The 21,829-nt window shown below is 28.1% G+C and overlaps 1 protein-coding gene across 6 annotated transcripts; it reads right to left on the bottom strand.

Moving 5' to 3' along the window:
• Positions 1-7,503: 7,503 nt before the first annotated feature.
• On the bottom strand, positions 7,504-20,807 carry LOC107444852 (uncharacterized). 6 transcript variants are annotated; one of them, XM_071183228.1, is made up of 4 exons: positions 20,557-20,769; positions 19,517-19,580; positions 19,323-19,393; positions 7,504-11,400 (listed from the first exon to the last, which is right to left on the bottom strand). In XM_071183228.1, exon 4 carries the CDS (start codon positions 11,333-11,335, stop codon positions 8,510-8,512), a length of 2,826 nt encoding a protein of 941 aa, XP_071039329.1. In that variant the 5' UTR covers positions 11,336-11,400; positions 19,323-19,393; positions 19,517-19,580; positions 20,557-20,769; the 3' UTR covers positions 7,504-8,509. The 6 variants fall into 6 exon arrangements, with proteins under 6 accessions (XP_071039329.1, XP_015914576.2, XP_015914574.2 ...); XM_016059090.3 differs by lacking the exon at positions 19,517-19,580 and having other exon boundaries at positions 20,734-20,807; XM_016059088.3 differs by lacking the exon at positions 19,517-19,580 and having other exon boundaries at positions 20,667-20,788.
• Between the last annotated feature and the right edge of the window lie 1,022 nt (positions 20,808-21,829).

Here is a 21,829-nt window from a genome sequence, read left to right as displayed (position 1 = left end):
AAGAGATATTAAAAAAAATACGAAATATTAAAAATAGTATAAAAATAATATAAAAATAATAAAAAATAACATAATAAATCCTAATATGCATCCAAATAAAAATATTTTTTAGTCTTAGCGTCAAAGAGATAAATATTAGAAAGATACTAAATATTAAAAATAATATAAAAAATAACATAAAAATTTATAAAAAATATGACATGAGTAAAAATACTAATATGCATCTAAATACTTAAAAAAGTTTTTTTTTTTTTTAACATTTGCGTTAAAGAAATAAATGCTAAAAAATATTAGAAAAAATACTAAACATTAAAAATAATATAAAAATGACATAATAAATACTAATATGCATCAAAATATTAATTTTTTTTTTTTTTTTTTATGAAACATTAGGTAATGTTCCATTAGTTCCCTATATATTTAACTTTTTTTCACGTCTATCCCTGCCTCTTTTTTTCTTTTCCTCCACCCCCACTGATGACAAAAAGGGACCATTTACGAATTTTTTTTTTCCTTTGGGAACCCAGGAAGGAGGCGGAGAAAGACCATCACTTTCTTTTGTTGTTTGAAAGAAGTGTTTTTTCAGGTGCGGAATACTTGAGGAATTTCAGGGGCAAAGGGTCAAAGGAATAAAAGAAAAATACGATTGTCTTCCAGCTACAAGCATCTTCTGATTTCGTGTCTTTAGCGCGACCCGCATTCTTTATGGAGCGATTTCCCAGAATAGGCAATTTTTTTAATGGTAACTAATGACGCATTTGAGCTACTTCTTCCTCCCCCCCCATATTTCTACTCTTTAAAAAAATGTAATTATTATTTTTCTTTTTTTTACTCTGTGCGTAAGTTACTTAAATAATATCTCTTTTCGTTTTTTCAAAATATTTTTTACAATGTCAAGTTCTGAAAAAAAAAATCGCGAAACATGTGATCAGGGATCAACCATCCCCATCCTCTAAAAAAAGGTCTTACTTCACTTCTTGTTTTTCTTTTTTTTTTAAATGTAACAGTAGTAGGCTAAAAGTTTCTTTTTGCGCTTCTGACATTATAACCATTTCATTTAACTTTCTTCTTAAACTTTTCTTGTCTTTTTTTTCTTCTGCTTTTTCCTACTCATAACTATTTCTTAAGCATTTTCTACTCTTCTCCATTAAAAATTAGGAATTTTTTAGTATAGGAATAGTAACTAGGATTTTTTTTTTTTTTTAAGGAATTTAAATTATAAGTATTTCTCTAGACCAGGGGTTTCCAACTTACATGAGGCCGGGGGCCACAATTAAAAACACAAATCAAATGGCGGGTCGCAACTTTATCAAAGTTTTTTGTAGGACTCTTTTATGTTTGAAGAAACATTAAATATTACTGTCAGAGTTTTACCATGTTGTACAAAACTAAAGTATTGAATTACAAATTAAAATAAGAAGTAGATTTTTAAAACTATTTAATTGTTATTAATAATAATTTTAAAGACATAAATAAATAATAAAAATTCGGGATACAATAACTTTAATGTGCACCTATGTATTAAACAATTAATGTGCAACAGATGTCTAATTGTTAAGGTATTAAAACTTACATGGTAGCCCACGAAATATTCAATGAAAAAATTGAGGTTTGTCTGCTACAACCACCAGAGAGAATCGATATTTACATTTTAAATTTAAAATGTACAAAAGTGTGTGTAAATATTTTCGTCCAAAATGAATGGTTTCAAAAAGTTAAATTGGAGAATTTCTTCGAGAAAATTTTTGATACGCACATACTAAATTAGATTAACAAAATACAAATAAAATGAAATAAAAAAGAGCAACGTACACGATTATTTTTGTATTTGAATAAATATTTTCTTGGATGCAAAACCTGAAAAATAAATTTCTTTGCACAGTTGGCATGTTAAATTTCACAGAAACGAAGGAATTAGGTTTTTATTAACGAGAAAAGTATTTTAAACCCATATAGAATTTTTACGAAGATTGTCCGCAAAAAAAATTACAACTAATATATTTTAGTTCGCGGGGCACAAAAAAAGGCTTCGTGGGCCGGATGTGGCCCCCGGGCCGCCAGTTGGAAACCCCAGCTCTAGACGTATCATGCTCTCCAACAATTACGAATCCTCAATTAACATACTTTTTTTACTATTGTCTACTGAGGGGCCGTAACTTCGGAAGGGGTTCAAATTTATGCGTTTTTTTTAATAAATGTATGAATGGGTGTTTTTGCATCTCTTTCCCTAACAAATAACTACTAATGCATTATTAAGAGCCGTGGTATATAGAGCTGGTCTTACCATGAGGTGAACCGGGTTTGAATCCCAGCGATGACTGGTCGATTCGAATTCCGCACCTGGCTTGCATTGACCACAGTGCTGACGTTAAATATCCTCAGTGGTATGTAGGTCATGGGTTATAGTCCTTTCTTTCAAACTAACCGTGGGAGGTTTTCCTCTCCATGTAACGCAAGTGCAAGGGTTCCATCAAAAAGTCCTCCGCGAAGGCAAATGTCGTCCAATACCTGATCCCTTGTCTTCTAGATTGGGTTCAAAATTGCAAGGCTACGGAGTAAAACATTGGTAATCGTAATTCCAGAACTAGGTCGTCTGTTCAACGACGGTTGTAAAATAAAATAAAATGCATAATTAAAAGATCAGGAGATAGAGAGCTCGATTTCCAATGAGGTGATCCAGGTTTGAATGCTGATCGTTACGAATTTAGCTACCTACTCGCGCCGACCACATGGCTGATGTTAACTATCCTCAGTAGTAAATGGATCAGCTGCCTTGCCGTCAGACTAACCGTGGAAGGTTTTCGTGTTTTTCCTCACCATTAAACTCAAATGCAGGTTAGTTCCAATAAAAAGTCCTCTACGAAGGCAAATTTCTCCCAATACTTGATCTAGGAGTTCCCTTGTTTTCTTGATTGGGTTCAAAATTACAAGGCTACGGATTTCAACATTAGTGGTCGTAAACCCAAAAATTGGGTCTTCTGTTCAACGACAGTTATAAAATAAAATACAGTTCATTATTTAGATATTTTTTCTAAACTTATCTACTGAGAGGCCGTTTCCAGGATTTTATTCCGGAAGAGTTTTAATTTATTTTTGCATAAATTATATCACGTTTCTTAACAAACAATCACAAATTTGTAATTAATATAGTTTGCAACCCTTTTCATTAATTTTATTACAAAATTTACCAGAATAACTGTTTAAGAATTGCGTTAAAATCTTTTTTGCTAGTTTGCATTTCTTTTGAATCGTTTTTAATAAATTGAATTACAGCAAAATAATTTACCTAATGACAATATTCTCAAAGAAACATTCGGGATGAATTTGCTTGTTCTCCCTCCTACTTTTTTTTTTTTTTTGACAAGCATTGTTTCTAGCACCTTTTAACTTGGTTATATTGTGTATGTAATAATGAAAAATAACTTGAAATCGATACGGTATAACAGCCTTCTGCTTTTGTGCTGATTACAAAATAAATATATGTAAAAAAAAGTTAAAAATATAAAAGAAGAAGTTAAAAAATATAAGACGTTTAAGACTTTATTTTATCTTAATTTTGATTAAAAAATTCATATTGTAAATTCATAAATATGTTTCTTAAATGTTATTGAAGTTAAACAAAAAAAATATTTGCTATCAAACTTATTTTATTGGAAAAAAAAGTTTTTTTTGGGCCATTATTTCAGTTTTGGGGGATGTTTGAACTTTTATCTAATCCATATGTAAACCCCTAGTTATGGCAGTGAGGCTTATTTCCATGCGACTCTATCTTTTAGTATGTATGTTATAAATCTAGATGAAAGTTATAGGTTAAATAATTATGCTCTTGTAAATATGTTAATTTCTTGCATTTTTCCCGTTTTCATTTGTTGCCACAAAATTTTCAATGAAATTATGATAGAAAAATTATAAAATGCTGATTTGACAAAAATCTAATAATGAATAGTTTTATTTTATTTTTATTTAAAACAGACTATTTTTTATCAATACCAATCAAACCTCTAATAAAATATTTTAATAATGCTTAATATTAATGAAAAGCATTATTATAACCTTGTTCGCTGACTCACCGGAACTCCAAAGATTGCTAAAAATTATATATAGTTTGCTTTGCATACCATGCTCGCTACTAAGTTAAGCCCATTTGAAATGTGTTCCAGTTTGAAGTCTTAAGAATTTAAATCAACTATTAAAATCTTTAAAACTAATTCCTCTTTAAAAATTTAAATTTTTGATCAATGATGGGTTATTATGCTTTTAAAAAAACAAAATAGGACAATGAATACTTGTTTTTCGATGAATAACAAGAACAACGAATAAAATTATTATTATTAAACCTGCATAAGCATAATATAAAACATTTTGTGTGTTAATATGAACTATTCGCTTTTAACTTTTCAATTCTTCCAACTTATAGCTCAGTTTGTTTCAGCTTTTCGTTGTCCGTGCGAGAATTTTCACTCAGAAATTTGTAAACATGTATGTTTACGCTTTCATGCTTATGACAGCTCACACGCTTAATATTTCAATTCTTTGTTTCTAACGCGAAAAAGAAATGAGGATTTTCTTTGTCACCGTGTAAGAGAAATATATGTATGAAACAACGTTTCTTAAATTGGTATTTTCGCATTTGACGCCTGTTTTGTAACACTGAATTTGTAAATGCTTACTAATATTTTTTTTCAGGCATTTAATTAAAATTTTTCAGAAGTTTTAATTTTTAAATAAGCTTATATATGTAATTTTATTGTTAGTGATTTTTTATAATAACTATTTAATTTTAGGTTGTGGACGTTGATCCATTTTGGACTCCCCGCACTGAGGAAGAATATACTCATTTTGGTGAAAAAGCAGATGTTGAAAATCGAGCTAGGAAATATATGAATAGTGTACGGCGACGTAAAGGACTTTCAGTTGATGAGAAAATTGTTGAACATGCTGAAAAACAAAGAACTTTGAATAAGAAAAAATAATCCTTTCAACTATGATTGTTATGAATAGAAAAGCAACCTTTAGTGCTGCCATCTGTTTGTTGTATTTATATTTATAATAAAATGTTTTTAAAACTTGATTATTCTGTTGAGCTGTTTTTGAAAGACAATAATAACGTGATACATACTTTATCTATTTTCATTGCAAATAATTCAATGCGCAGTTTAATTGTTTCATACATAATTCTTAGTCTTATATTTATATCCCCTATTTTTAATGATTTATAAAATCGTTCTAAGAGTTCGTATTGGTAAAAGCTCAATTCATCACTAGATGTCACCACCATATGATGAATAAAACTTCAGCTTAGGATAGATTTTTTTTAAAAGTTGGGGAACTCCGCTTTCTTTATTGAACTTAAAATGATAGAAAAAAAGAATTTTTTTCTTCTTTGAGATAATTAATTTTTAAGTTCAATATTACCTAGTCAGAATGTATTTTTTTACTTAGGGTGGGAGCTAACTTGAATTTATTTTAACGGTCATCTAATTTTCATAGTTGTAGAAACCTTATTCACCTCCTTACTGTGTCTTTCATCTGTTAGCACACCATTGAGACTAATACAGCATTCAAAATGAAAAAAATTAAGAATTGCTAATCCGTTTTTATATTCAAAATTAATGTTTTTCATGTAAAAACATTTATAAAAATTAAAGGTGGTTATGTTTAAATTAGTTTTACTACATTTTTTGTTTTAAAATTCTTTAAGAAAATAACAAAAATATGATGGATATGAAATATTATTAAAAGGGTGCATAGTCAATTTTTTTTTCACAAAAAAAAAAAAAAAAAAAAAACAAAAAAAAAANAAAAAAAAAAAAAAAATAAGCAGCTTTTAGCATTTTTAAGTACTTGAAATATAATTTTAAGCACTTTAAAAAAAGTGCAACAATGAATTCTTTGTTATTGAAAATCTTTCTTATAAATTTACCAAATCAAATCAAAATTTTTAATTAGTCATGATAATAAATAATTTTTTTTTGGCAATGAACTCTATTTTAGATTTTATTTACCACCATAAAAACATTTTATACATAACTTTTAAAATATGTTCAATCACTTAGTAATTGATAATTACTATATTCAATTACATAAAAATATTAATTTAATTTCAAAATTACTGTCACTTTCTTTTATTAAAAAAAATTATTAGATGTATTTGTCAGAATTCATTAAAAATTTTTATAAATGTATACTAATTAAATGCATTTATAAGATTAATATTTTTGATCATATTGAATTGCTAAAGATGTGTCGACAATATATGTGAACAAAGACATAAATGAATGCATATTAAAATGTAAATTATTGAATGACCACTATTAAATTTTGTTCAATACTTTTCTAATCAAAGGATTGAAAAATATTTTTAATAATTTTGAATTAAAAATTCAGTGAGTAATTGCAGCGAAACATTATTATATGGTCCCTATATTTATAAATCCGAGATTACTGAATTGTTAATTTCAAATGTTTTTAAATCAAATGATAAAGAGATGAATCAAATTGTTTTTATGACAAATTTGAGTCAGATAAGATTTCCTATTGCATTTGCTTAGTATGAAATAAGTGAAAGATCCTTCAATTTATATTCTTTTAAAATCTTGCCTGGAATATTTTTTGCATTTTTTTTTCTCCATAAAATTAGTCTTGAGCACTGCAAATTTAAACAGCAACTCCAGGAAAATAAGACAAAGAAAAGCTAAAAATATTTAAGGCAATTAGTGGACTGTCACTTAGGTACTAACTCTTGTGATTATAATATCATAATTAATTTTATTCTATATTAAATCAAATCTATAAAGATGAAAATTTCAGAGTGAAGTTCTATGTTTGCTAACTGGTATGGATTCACATGAAAATATTAATGAATGATCCCCAAGCAATGGTCAAGGATTGAAGAAAGGATTTATAAATAGAACAGTACAATAATTTCATGGACTTACCTATTATAGAAAAAAATGGCATTTCATCAGCAAAGAAATTATCAGAAAAATTAATTTTATTTTGTATTAGGGAACATATTTGGTAACGCTTAGTTGGTCCCTGTAATCAGCAAAAATTCAAGGGAAATTTAGTTCAATTTCAGAAGGCAGGAAATGAAGTCTGAAGTCGGGAGTTTCTCGCAAAATTCTGCGAGTTGCACGTTTGAGTGTAGGAATCTATCCTAATGAATTTAGATTTGTATATGCGCATGCGAACCCATTAGTTTACAAGCAGAATAAACTATTTTTATAATTTTTTTTTTTATCATAAAAATGTTATATTTGAGCAAGTCAAAAGAAAGAATTTTAAATTACAGTGGAGAAATATTACAGAGCTAGAGATAAAAAAAAAAAGGAGTAAACAAAATATTGGATCACCAATATTATTTTGCAGAATAGTTTAATAACAGAAAGATTTTAATTCTTCGCCATCATATTGCTTTTCTTAGCTATATATTTCTATTAAGAATTGGCAAAATACAATCCAAAGTTGTAATGTTGCAGGAATAAGGTGTGACAGCATAAATACTTATACTTAAACTTTTTATTTCGATTTTCAATAACTTTTCGTCACAAGAACTGTCACAAGCTAATGACATAACATTTTACAAAAATATTAAACTAAACTTATTTTCCCCAATCAAGCATTGTTAAAATGAGGTGACACTTTTCTGATTATAATTTCTAACAAATAATAATTTTCAACTAATTTGAGTCTTATGAAATTCAAAAATTCATTTGAAATAGTTATATTGTAAGAACATGTTAAATATTTCTCAATATCATTTGGAAGTACCAATTTTAGCAAATAAATACCATAACGATGAAAATACCACAGACATTAAAACTATTTCTTCATACATAATTTTTTTAATGGCAAAGAATAAAAGAAGAAAAATAAGATATTTTAGATATATTAAAAATTGCATGGGAATAACGTTTTAACATTATAAGAGAGATTTATTACACTCAATAATAAATAGAAAAAATTGAAATAAAAAAGAACTAACAATCATATGAAGACTAAGCAGAAAAAACGGTTTATGCCCATGAAAGCCAATTCTCAGAAAAATGAGTTTAAAGTACTGAGATTGTTATCTGAGAAAAAGGAATTTAAAGTACTTATATTGTTCAAAGGTTAGCATATGATTGAAATCGTAAAAATACAAATACACGTGAATATCACAAGCATTTATTTACATCCTTCAAGAGTTTCAAAACAACAATTCTTGATGTTGAGAAAAATAAAATTTAAAAATCAGGTTGGACACGAACCATTTTTCCCCCTCAAAATTCCTCTGCAATCGAAATTTTCCCAGAACTCCTGATGTCTTGTTCACTAAAATTTTCTTTGTTTGCCTCATCTGCACGTAGACAAAAACCATTTTCCCCCATCATGGTCCATCTTCAAAGTGTAATAACGGTAAGAGAGAACTGATTTTCTATGTCAGTGATTCGTTAAAACTTAATCGTCATTTTTGTGAAAAATAAACTTAAACTGTTCCTCCCCCTTGGTCATCATACATCAATTACTATGAGGGTGATTCAAACCCAGCATTATTGAGTAAAGAGTTTAACAGTGCTTCATTAGAAAATATTAAATTGTTTAAGGAGACAGGATAGTCAGAGACTAAATTTTCAACAGAGTTACTAAGTGAACCCATGATATTATCAAGATTAAAAAGATGTGGTAGTTGATTAAGGTTTTCGTCAACTGAATCAACATTTAAGGGTAAATTTACAGGTTGTAAGGAAGAATAAGGAACAGAAAGTGTTTTAGGGAGACTAGATGACAAAGAAACAAGGACATTTGTTTGTTCAAGAAGCTCTCCAGAATAGCGTTTATGTTCAATATTAGATAAGTCAGTTGATACCAAGTTTTTAGATTTTGGCATAGAACATAAAATATATTTATTATCTATTAATAACTGATCATCTAAATCTTGGGTTATAATGGAATAAGTTTGTAATGGATTAGGATATTCTTTAGCTGCAGACTTAGGCACAATAATTGCAGGGATGTTTTGAAGTTGTGGCTGATTATAGTTTGCTGTATTTAATACATTAGATGTAGTAAAATTATTTAAACTGTTATGATCGAGATTTGTTGATATGGATTCAGAACAGATATGTGGTAAAGTCTGAGATACACATTGAGTTTCTTCATTAGTTGCTAAAGGCTCTTTGTGAACTTTCAGAACAGATACACTGTCATCAATAACATTCGAGGCAGGTTTGTCTATAGAAGTTGTCATTTCAAGCATTGAAGTACTATCAGAAGTGAAATTGCTGCCAATAAAATTTGTAAATGGTTGTTCGACCACTGATGATAAAGAAATATTTTCTGCAAAACTTACAAGTGGTAGCTCAACACTTGCTGTTACTATTGTTGAACTGGTTGTCTCAGGTGGCTTTGAAGTTTTTAAAGCCATAACTGGTGGTGTTACTAGGGTAGTTATTAGAGGCATGGTAGTTGTTTGAGACGGAATCCTACCTATTAAATTTACAGCTGAATAAGGTAAATTTACATTTCCAATTGAAATTTGGTTTGTAAGAGTTGTTATAGGATTTTCAAAAACATAAGGTAGCACTGAGGTGGAGATATTTTTGGTAGAAACAGTATCAGTTAATGTTACCACTGTATGTCCAATTGTTTTACTCCGTGAATGTAATACAGCAGCTTCAGATGTTTTATCATTATAAGGTACACATAAGCCATTTGAAGCAAGTATGCTCTCACTATTTGAATTAGGTATATCAGATGAAGAAATTACTTCAGGTTCTAAAATCAAATTATCAGTATTGTTATTGTTACTAAATTGAATGGGATCATCACAAGACTCTAGAACATCATCTAACATATTTTCATTCAGTTTATCCGTCTGTGCAAGTTTATCAAAGTCAACATGCTTACAGGAAAGCTTATGTCGTTTCAAATGAGACAGTCTTTTGAAACTACAAGAACAACTGCATTTGTAAGGTTTATCATCACTGTGAATTTTCTTGTGGCGCTGTAAATCACGGTTCACTTTAAAGCTCTTATTACATATATTACAAAGGAATTCCCTTGTCTCAGAATGGATGAAAGCATGGTGATCTTTTAAGTTTCCATGACTTCTGAATATTTGATTACACAGTTCACAAGCAAAACGCTTGGTTTGTGAATGTATTTCTGAATGTCTTTTTAGATTTGCTTTACATTTAGTGCTATATGTACAATGATCACATTTTAAAGGCTCTTCATTGGAATGTAGAATGTGTACATGACGCTGAAGGTCTTGCAAATTAAAAAATTTTCCCTCACACTTTTCACAATCATATTTTTTTCCAACCATTATCTCATTACTCAGAGAAACTTTCTTTAAATGTCTAATTGTTTTTAAGTGCTTTGTAAATGTTTTATTGCTGTAATAATTTTTATTACAATCCAGACATTTGAGAGGTTTTTCACCTGTGTGTACTCTTTTATGAACAATTAAATGAAGTGGACGATTAAAGCATTTATCACAAATTTCACATTGGTGTCTTTTGGATACCCTTACATCATGCAAATCATGTTGATGTTTTTTCAATAATTTATAAGTAGTATATGTAATGTTGCACAGCTCACATACATGCTTTCTATGGATCATCATATGTTGATTATATAGTTGGGTATCCGCAAACATCTTATTGCACAAGTGGCATTTATTTTGTAAATGTATTTTCATATGTTCTACATCTGTAACTTTATCTCCACATTGGTTACAAGTCGCAGTAATGTGACTTTTCGTGTGTAAATTTAGAGTTTCTTTTTTATCGAAAGACTTTTTGCATATAGCACAGAGGTATAACTTATCAGGACCAGTCACACTGTGAACATTTTTTAAATGTTTACAGAGTTCTTTATACATACTAAATTGTGCATCACAATAATTGCAGTTATTATGGTTGTGATTCTTTAAATGTTCATCTAAAGCACTTCTCTCTTTAAACAGCATCAAACACAAATGGCATTTATATATTTCAGATTCATTTAATAGTGCTTGTGATTTAGTAACAGTACACACATGATTTTGACATTTTTCAACTGTATCAAAGTTTCCTTTACAAAATCGACAAGATACAACAAATTTGGAAATAGTAGAAATATAGCAATTTTTTTCAATTACTTTTTTATTTGATTTGCGAAATAAACTAATTTGAGGATTCACTGTGTTTATGTTTTGAGATCTCTTACTAATTCTTTTATTTAAAATACATACTTTTTTCTCTGCATCATTTTGTCTATTAAGACGTCTTTCATTGATTGAAAAATGTTCTTCAGTCTGTTTTTCATGTTTAATTTTTAAATTTGTATTTAGGGTATTAGCACACATGATTAACAGTATGAGTTCAACATGGTGATTAAACTATATTAAATTTATCTTGCACTTAATGCCACCTGTAATAATAATAATAAATAAATTTTAGAATAAAGTTTTATAAAACAAATTTCTTTGTAAATAAAAATTGTAATCCTATTTTGAAAAAGAAACATTAAAAAAGGGGGCAAAGAAAAACATATTAAATAAAATACATTTGCAGCAAGTATAAGAAAAGCAAAAGAACTTAGCTGGTATTAAGTGGTTCCATAAAATTTGTAACACAGAAACAGCGAAACCATTTACAGTAAAACCAGAAAACAGCAAAACCAGAAACCAAATGAACTTAAAATTTAAAAAATGTAAATAGATTGGCCATGTTCGATGCAAACCTGAGAAATTTCAAGTAAAATAAGTTTTTGATTGGAACGCTCTAGGCAATAGAAAAAGAGGAAGACCTTAAAATACTTAAGGCGATCATAAATAAATTAATTGAATACTTTTCTTTTCTTATACTTGTGATAGCCTATTTTTCAATAGGCGAGTCATGGAAGGTGGCAAAATAGCTAGCCACAAATAGAATGAGAGGAACAGCAGGGTTGCCACAGTAAAAAATGAACAAAAATAGTTGCTTTCAGTAAACTTAAGCATGAAAATAGTTGCCTAAAATTATGAAAATAGTTGCCTGAACAGGAATAAAAATTTATCAAAAATAGTAGCCAAATAACTAAAATTATAGCTTAATTGTCAAATACTATTATTAGGACAGGGTGATTTCAGAAATTTTAAATCGTGATACATCGTCAGTTACACATCACAATATAGTGATGTATCACAATTCAGCATATGTTCAAAAATTACCTACAGGAAATCTTTAAATCAATCAAAAATAAATAAAAAGGAATAAATCTAGTACAAACAAAAATATTAATTCTAAACATATTCAACTATGACATCAATATTATTGCTTAATTTTTTCAATTAAATTAATAAAGAAGTCAAAGTAAAAGCAAACCCAAGATTTATTTCCTTTTTCTTAAATTAAAAATGATTTAAGATTTATTGGTTTAAAAATAATAATACTGCAAAATTATTTTACATACATGCATTAAAAATTAAAAGAAAAAAAAAGAAAGTGGAAAACAAATCAAAGAAATGTTCACTTCAGAAAAAAAAACTTTTTTTTATTTATTATTTGTTGAAAAAAAAACATGCTTTTGAAACATCATTAGACTCTTTTTTACTTACTTATTTAAAATAATAAAAAGTAGTATTAACTAATGGTCAAATTCTGTACTTAATAAATATAAAAATATTTTAACTTATTTATTATTATTTTCATTTTTGAAAACAAAATCGACTAAAGATTTATTTGTTTAAAAATGATACTGACTATCGAACAAATTATAAAACAAACAAGTATTGAAAGAATTTTAATAAAAATTTTTAAAATAAAAACTTTAAGTACTAATATTAAATTATTAAAAACGTCAAAACATTAAACTTTTTATTTAATTAAAAAAAAATTTTGTTTTAACTAATAGCCAATTTTTTTTAAAACTTTGTTTTTATTTTCTCAATAATAGAAGCAAATTAAATAAAGGTAAGCTTTGTTTAATTTTTTTATAATTGAAAATGACTGAGCATTTATTGTTTGAAAAACAATCAAATTATTATACTTAACTACATTTAATAAATTTAAAAAAACTAACTTTTTATAACAAAGTTAAATACAAAATACCCCTATTAAATTGTATCACTTAAAATAAAAAACAATAAATCAGTGATTTGAAAATCAATGATTTGATCTATTGAGTTCAGAACGAAAATTTAAGATAACAGCGATTGTGCAGCAATCGCAAAGTAACAGTAGGTCTACTAAAAATAATTGACAGGAATCATTAAACCCAGACAGAAAAAAATGGTATGAAATAATGCAGAACGAAACGATCTCTGCAAAAGTCTCACTGAAAATAATTTACAAGAAACCCGACAATTATTTCCGACGAAATAAAATGCACAACGATCGCAAAATGACTTAAGTCCCATTGAAAATAATCTTCAAAAAACGCAAAATCCCAAAGACAAAAATGGACATAAAGAAATATGCATTGCGTTCTATATTACAATGCTGATCCTCGCACGAAACCGGGAGTTCTGATTCGCTCTTCGTCATTCAACATCACAAAACTAACATCTTAATAGCAAAACGCTATCTACATCTCTGCAGCAAGATAAAATCAAAATCGTCTTTGTTAGTTCGGTAACAGCGTTAGCCTAGTCAAGGATCCTTGCATATTAAATCGTTAAACTGTGATTGTAATCTAATTCCGGCGGCTTAAATCAGATTTCTGATGCATCGTCCAGGGTTGGGTTTTTGACGTCAAAAAGTGGTTTTTGACATGACAAGGGTATAATACTGGTTTAAACTGTCAAAAACCTGTCAAAAACTGAAGTTTGCCCAGAAAATACATAAACTTCAAAACTACCAACAGTTGCTATGCATTATATTGAAATTTAATTATACTATAGGTAATCAGCAGGTTTTAAAATTTGTTTTAATTAAAATTAAGGTAAAATAACAGATTTAAAATCTCAGAAATTTATATCGCAAATTGTTTAAATATTTAAATTTGATTTGATTAAAAAATTGTTTAAATATTTATATTTTAAAAAAAAAAAAATATTTTTTTTCGATATTTAAGAAAATTAAAAGTTTATTACTATGCATTTTTGACATATAAGAAACATATAACTAATATTTATAAGGAACTTACAAGTTATGTTGTATAAATACAAACTTGGTACAAGTGTATAAAAATTTTCTTTTAATGTTATACCGAATATCTTTATTATCCAGTATGTTAATTTGAATTTAAAAGTAGTTATATTTGTGAATAATGATAAATATAATTCATATTGTTTATTATATTTATTTATAATTATTACACTTATCATTTTAAAACAATTTTTACCTCTTAATTTTTTTTTCTCCACTTGTATTAAGAATACAAATAATGCATATCTTGAAAGCAAGAAGTAATTATTCAACAGCTGAATATTTAGATATTCAACAAAACTATATAGTATTCAGCAAAATGAAATTCACAAGTATTTGGATAAGCTAAATTTTCAGCATAGCAAATGAATAGGCTGAATATACTGTAAATCGACACTGTATCTGTGTATTTAACAGAAAGCACTTAAATTTGTATTTCTTTAAAAGATGTATGTCTAATGTACAAAACTGCTATGTTTATCTTTAAAAATGTCTAATTTTTAGTATAATCTATACTATACACTAAATTTGGTTATAAATAATTTTAATAATATCACTGCAGATTTTCAATAACACATGAAAATGAATACATAATATTACAAAAGATGTGAGTTTTCAAAAGTACAAGATTTTGGTTACTATTCAAAATATAAGTGTTTCTTCAAAATTTTAAATTTATTTTTTCTTGAACATATTTAGAAACACTATCCTTTATAAAAAATATATAAATTTTATGTATTAATTAAATTTTACATATGAATATAGGTTTTTGACATTTTTGACAGTGAGGTTTTTGACATGACAGTTTAAACCATGGTTTAAACCATCAAAAACTGTCACATGTCAAAAACCAGCCAACCCTCGAAAGTCACTACATCGGCCTACTGATATATGCATTAAATCGATTTTTCGCGATACATCAATTTACCGCCCAGTCCTAACTATGCTCCAATTAAAAAAAAGTTTTGTACAAATATAAAAGGTATACATATTAAAAAATAGGTACCTAAATAAAAGTCGAATTACAATAAAATATGAATGTTAATAGAAGGAAAAAACAATTAAAAATAACAAAACTGCCCCTCAGAGAGAACATATACTTTATTAAATCCAATGGAAATTTAAATTTTTGGCTCTTTGGACATAAATGATTGTATAAAAGTTAGCTTTCTTTTATTAAGGTTCTGAAAAGTAACGTTCATTTTTGCGAAAAAACTTCTCCAAGAGTAAAAAAAATCTCCTAATAGTCGCCTATTCCTGAAAATAGTTGCTTTTTTAGCCTTTTCAGGCAAAAAAAGTTGCCATAGTCGCCTAAGGCCGAAAATAGTAGCAAATAGTCCAATTCAGAGTGAAGAGGAATATGTTTGTATGTAATCAGTAGTAATGAGCAGTTTGTCAAATTGGGAAAAACTTTATTCTCTAAATATCTTTCACTTAATTCTGCATGCAATAGGCTCTTGATTGGTACAGAAAGTTCTTGCAGGAGAGAACTATTGCTAACAAATACTAACCAGGCTAAACTAATTTATGAGATCTCTTTATGAGATCTTCTCAAATCTTATTCATTCACACTGAAGGACTTCTTTCAACTTACTGAAATTTGTTTTGCCATTTTTTCAGAACATGAGCAGTGCTTTTATCCAAATTATAAATGCCATCAATCTGAAGCATCCTAAACACTATGAGTGGGAAATGAAATAGATTATGAGTTTCAAACTTGTTTGCTAAACAAAAACCCCATTTAATGACATAAGACAAAAACAAAAAAAATTAATACATAGAAAAACTATGTGCAAAGCATTAAAGTTGAACAAATATATATATATATATATATACACACACACATACATATCGATAATTTAAAGTGAAATAATGTATTTGTCTTTGTGGGTGGTAAGAGTTGATAAGAGATGGAATGAGATTTCTCAGGTAGGTTTAAAAATTATTAAAAAATAGTTATTTAAAATGATACTTAAAACTAATAAGATAATGTAATAAAGACATAATAAAACTATATATTAAAAAAATAACTTATTATTTTTATAAGGAAAAAACTGAAATATTCATTAATTAAATCATTTTAGCCTGTTTGCAAAGAATTACTTTGACACCTTGCTTCCCCAGTAATGAGTCAAGGAAATCCAATAAAGAATTACGACTAGACACAGGATTTGCAAGCTCCTGAACAAATTTGCAGCAGACTCCTTCCTCAAAACATAAAAGTTGTTTCATATTTTGTAAGCTTTTTTCTTTGAAACACTAATTTTCTTAAATATAAAGTATTAATTACAAATTTTTACTGTTTATTTTAATTAAAATCTAAATTTTTGTTGGTTTAAATTTAATTATATGCCTTGTTATTAAAATTAGAACACACTATGGCACAATCGCGGCTACACGGTGACATTGTCACTTGGTTCTTGCCGAAAGAATTGTCTTTTCAAAAATAAAAAATTTTGGTTATATTTTTTAAAAAAAATTTCGAAAATTTTTCTCTCTAAAATTATATTTAAAAGATGCCTTTTTAGAGCATCAGAGGAGAAAAAAATTTCAAAATTTTTTGATCCTTATTTGAGAAGAATGAAAAATAAAAAATATTGAAGCAAAATATTTCTTTTCTGTAGAAATGTTTCAAAGATTTTTTTCTGCCACAATTATTTTCAATAGATGTCTTTTTCACGCATCAGAGGGGAAGAAATGCTCGTGATTCTTTTAATTCTTATTTGGGATGGAAAAAATTGCTTTTGTTTCGCAGATTTTATGATTTTTAATTATTTTGCTTAACTGATGATGATTTACGAAATGCAAAAAAAGAAATAGCTAGTGTGTTTCCCTCTTACAAAGTATGAGAATATTGCTCATGATATTTGAATAAAAAAATATTACATAATCATTTCAAAAAAAGTACAAACAATTTCATCATAGCCAAATAGGCTTTTTTTGTAAATACAAAGTTTCTGCTACTTTAAATTAAAAAAATTAATTAATGTATATAATTATAAGCTTTTTTTGTAAGTACAAAGTTACTGTTACTTTAAATTTAAAAATTTAATTAATGTATATTAATTATTATTAATAGTATCTCGCAGAAAGATATTAGTGCTAGAGTGGTTTGTCACAGAAAGTCCAAAAAAATTCTGCCACAGGGTTAGAACGTCAAGGTTACATTTTATACCTTTGTCACCTAGGTAACAATGTGACAGGCAGCAATGCTACTCTTTCTATTTACCAGCAGTTATGAAGTATCTAACTCTGAACAGTATATTATTATAATAAAAACATAGTGGTATGGGTGAAAGAGTGAGATTTGTGGATACAATGGCAATGGAGAGAGGAAATTTGGGGAAATTGCATAAGCTTTAACTACCTATTCTATTTACAAAGACTATTTAAACATGTACTAAACATGAAGAATTCAATCACTCAAGGTGCAGAACATTCTAAGCATAAATATAAATACAGACAATTCCTAACATCAGATGAAATTGTCATTATGGCGAGATTGTTATAAAAGCAAATACATATGTTTATTGTTAAAATAGTACTGAAATAGAATAGAATGAGAAATGAAATAGAATGAAATGAAAATAACAAAAAATTAAATAACCCCCTTAATTCATGTGTTCTTGCATTCATATATTGTATTTTTAAATACACTGTCTTAATGCTTCTTAAACGAAAGAGTTTTGGTTCCTATCCTATTTTGTCTGTTGCAAACAAGCAGCTTTTCCTCAAAATTATGTTTCGGAGATTAGATTTGCAATTTTCATGAAATAATTATTAATATTTATAAATGAAAATAAATAAAAGGCGTCTAATGAAGTATGAATCACAATGTAAAATCAATATAGCTGATTAATATAATTCATAAGATAAATTCACAATATAAATATACATAATATAACTGACATAATAAAATTATAATATAAATATAAACTGACATAATATAAACAAACTGACATATATGAGTCGCTCAGAAGCCAATGCGGTTAAGTCCAAAACACAAAAATTGAGAAAATTAATGTTTTTTGATACATTAGTTTTTAAAATTCTTGGTTTATTAATTTAATTAGAAAAGTGTATAAAGTCATTTTTCGAGATGTAAACTCTGCAAAAAAACAAGATATGTACAGGATGTGTAAATAAAAACGTAAGTATTTATTGAAATAATGACAGCATCTTAAAAATTTTCGGACTTATACCTTTTGGCAGCTGAAAAAGATAAGAAATTTATGTAAAAAAATATTGATAAAAGGTGGACTTATTCACAATGGCTTCTGAAATTATTATACAATATATTTAGAAGCTATTAAAAAAAGGGCTGTCTAACCTAGAAAAAAGAAACCAACGAGTAAATCCTTTAATAACTAAGAAGATTATTATTTATTTCATCAAAATTTTCAAAAAGCAGAAAATATCAAAAAATGGACTTAACCGCATTGGCTTCTGAGTGGTTCATATATGACTAAAACCAATGTAACTAAAACCAATATAACTGACTAAATGCCTGATTTTTTAGAGAAGACATTGAAGTAGACTATGAGAGAGGTCACAATGCATTTCCATGCTATCTTAAATAAAAATTAATAATAAAAATGAGTAAAGCAAACAAATTGGGGACTGGCTTGAAAATAACCACTCGCCACATGGCGTGCCAACAAAAGAAAGTGGCAACCTAAATAAACAACCAGTCACTTCTTACCCTTGTTCTTTTTCAATTGTTTAATGATAAAAGTTCATCAGTGTAGAAAGAGAACCCGGATAACAAAATTTTGATTAAGATGTCCAATAATGTAACAATTCAAAGTTTTGATCCTTCAGAATCCACCAATTGGTGGTGAAAGATTCACAGGAGAGTTCCCTAACAATTCACATATTTCAAAGTTGAAATGTGTAGACATTAAATGCATTTTGCCTTCCTAAATATTTTAAAAAAGTTCTTTAAAGTCATTATTTTTTAACAAAACTTTGTTATACACTTATAATATTTTTATTGTCTTAAATTATTTCCAATACGAACACTTTTGAAAAAAATAATTTTATCCAAGTAATAAAATCAAAAGAACTAATCAATATCAGTCACGAACTCATTAGGTATGAAGAAAACTTAGTTATTAGAGTCTATCGGACACTGGCTACTAACTGAAAATTTTAACTTTCAGGTGTATTGAGGACTAAGTAATAATTTAAGAAAAAAGAATGCACAAAAGGAGAATATCTTACATTTTTTTGGTTGGAGGTAAGTCTTTAACCCCAAGTTTGGAGGCACATTCATAATGCTGAAACAATTAATTCTGAAAAAAGAAAAAACTTTTAGAAAAAGTTAAAGGAACATTGCAAGCATTTAAATAAAGCAGTTATACAGAATCGACAATTTTACGCTACAACAAAATACTCTTCAATAGAAGATGACTCACATTTCTACTTCTAACATCTTTTAATTTCAACAGAGTTCCAGTTATCTAGTTTTTGCAGAGAGAACTACAACAAACAGGAAACATTCTTAGGTCGGTTGAAACTAAAATTTTCCGCAATAAAACTAAACTTTTTCTTGTAGATTTAACATAGTTTATATCAAAGTATTTTTATCAAGCAATATCTCACAATTATAAGAATGTATACCTTTTTATTGCCTTTAAAATTAATCTATTTAAAATTGTAAATATATTGATAAAAACCATTTATATGTGAAATAATTAGATTTTAAATCAATTAAATTTAATCAATCTAAAATAATTCTTTTAATAATATTATTAGTCACATTTAAAAGAAATACCTTTCTTGAAAAATTAAGAGAAACAGACATAGCATATGTGAAATTTTAAAAATTTTATTTTACTACGAATGAAAATATAAATTTTTTTAGTTTATTATGCATAAAAGGTTGAAACAATAAATTTCATTATTCAAATATAAAAAATAAAAAAAAAATTTCAAATTTGCAAAATCTTTGAGAATTTAGTAATGTTGGACAAGGGTGACTACAATGGTTTCAATTTTTAATATATATATTTTTTAATTATACAAGGTCAGATGGGGTAACGTGGGTAAAATCAAACTTTGTTTGAAGAAGTCTAAAACCAAACCATTACATTTACTCTACTGAAAATTTTGATGAGAGGTATAATCAAGAGCGGTATAACTACATCTACGAACATGGCTGTAATATACCTGTCCTTGTCATTATTTCACGTAGGAATATCAACGTTATATTATTGAAAGGAACCAATATCATATACTTACTAGCCTGCGAAGTAAAAATTTTACAAACATAAAAAAATGTTTAAACACGAGAGCCTGAAATGATATTACAATAATAAGCCTTGAAACAAGTTAAAGAATTATACGAAAAAACGTATTTCAGATGTCTAAATTTAATATCCATGGAATTGCTTCGGCAACTTTTAGCATATTCATTCTTGAATATCATAATATAAAGTAAATATTATTCACTTACAACAAACAAACACTTTCAAAACATTTACAGTTATTTATTTCAAAATTTTCAACTTTTCTTTTTCATGATTAAAGTTAGATGACAGGAAGAGACAAAAAAAAGTACCATACTTTGCATTATATAATTTTTGTTCAAGAAAGCATAATATCTATAGAATTAAGAAAATTTCCAATGTACTTAAATTCATTTCTCTATGTTCAATTCAATGAAAACCAAAACAAAGATGATTCAAAACATATAATAAACAATGCCAGATACAAAATGTGATATCGATGAGTACACGATTAATTTTAATTCGGATTTTAAAGGATATTCTCACTAAAATCAGTCAACGCACTTCTGATAACTATGAAAGAAAAGGCGAGCCTGATTGGTGAGTTTTTCAATGGCGGGGGGGGGGGCAAATTGCTGGGGGGAAAGAGGGGGACCATTAAAGTTTCGTTTTCACTGTATGGGATTCACGTGCCATTGATCGACATAGAAAGAATAGAAGAATCTGATTGGTTTTGCGGCAAATATATTTCAGCAATCGTGATCGCAACGTTTAAATAAGTCTTACAGGGAGAAGACAGTTTCCTTGTCTTAACCGTCCCCTTTCCTCATCTCCACTCACTCTCCAGTTGAATGGGAATGTATTATGATATTTCCCTCCTCTATAATATTTTTGACATTGAATTCTCAAAAATGTCCCACAGTGGACTGATCGCTAAGACACGGTTCCCAGCAGATCACCGAAGTCAAGCATCATTGGCTGCGGGCAGTGTGCGGGTGGGTGACCACTTGGATCAGTCTGCGAAGGAACCGAGGGTGTGCGGTATTGGTCCTCGTTAAACTGTTCTACTTCTCGACTTTGCGTGCAGGTCGTAGGGCTACAGAGGCGGAGGTGCCATGCCCTCTGCGGAGGATCAAAACTGTGATGGCACATTTTTGGATCATCCTCAGGGATGTTTCCCAGACAGTCGCCTATACCCCATAGTCCAGCTCTAGTGCGACGTAAATGAACAAATCAAATTAAAAAGACATCAAGCTGTAAATACTGTGGTAAATGCCAAACCATCAAGCATTTACTAACTGAATGCAACAAATTTACAACACTCCATGGCAACGCTTTAAAAAACCAGAGAAACATGGGGTCGTGGTGCAGAACAGAGGGGCAAAAACAAACTATAAGAAATATCATTAAATACTGAGTCGAAGACATTATGTCCCCAAACGACAACATGGACCCCTGTTTACTTTTCCATAAATACTTTAACCCATTAGTTTTAAAATC

The sequence above is a fragment of the Parasteatoda tepidariorum genome, chromosome 7, assembly GCF_043381705.1.
Source record: "Parasteatoda tepidariorum isolate YZ-2023 chromosome 7, CAS_Ptep_4.0, whole genome shotgun sequence".
NCBI lineage: Eukaryota > Metazoa > Arthropoda > Arachnida > Araneae > Theridiidae > Parasteatoda > Parasteatoda tepidariorum.
This window is presented reverse-complemented; position numbering and strand designations above follow the sequence as displayed.

Excerpts from the sequence above, each read along its gene's own strand:
- LOC107444852 (XM_016059090.3), bottom strand. The coding sequence starts at position 11,335 with ATGTGTGCTAATACCCTAAATACAAATTTAAAAATTAAACATGAAAAA.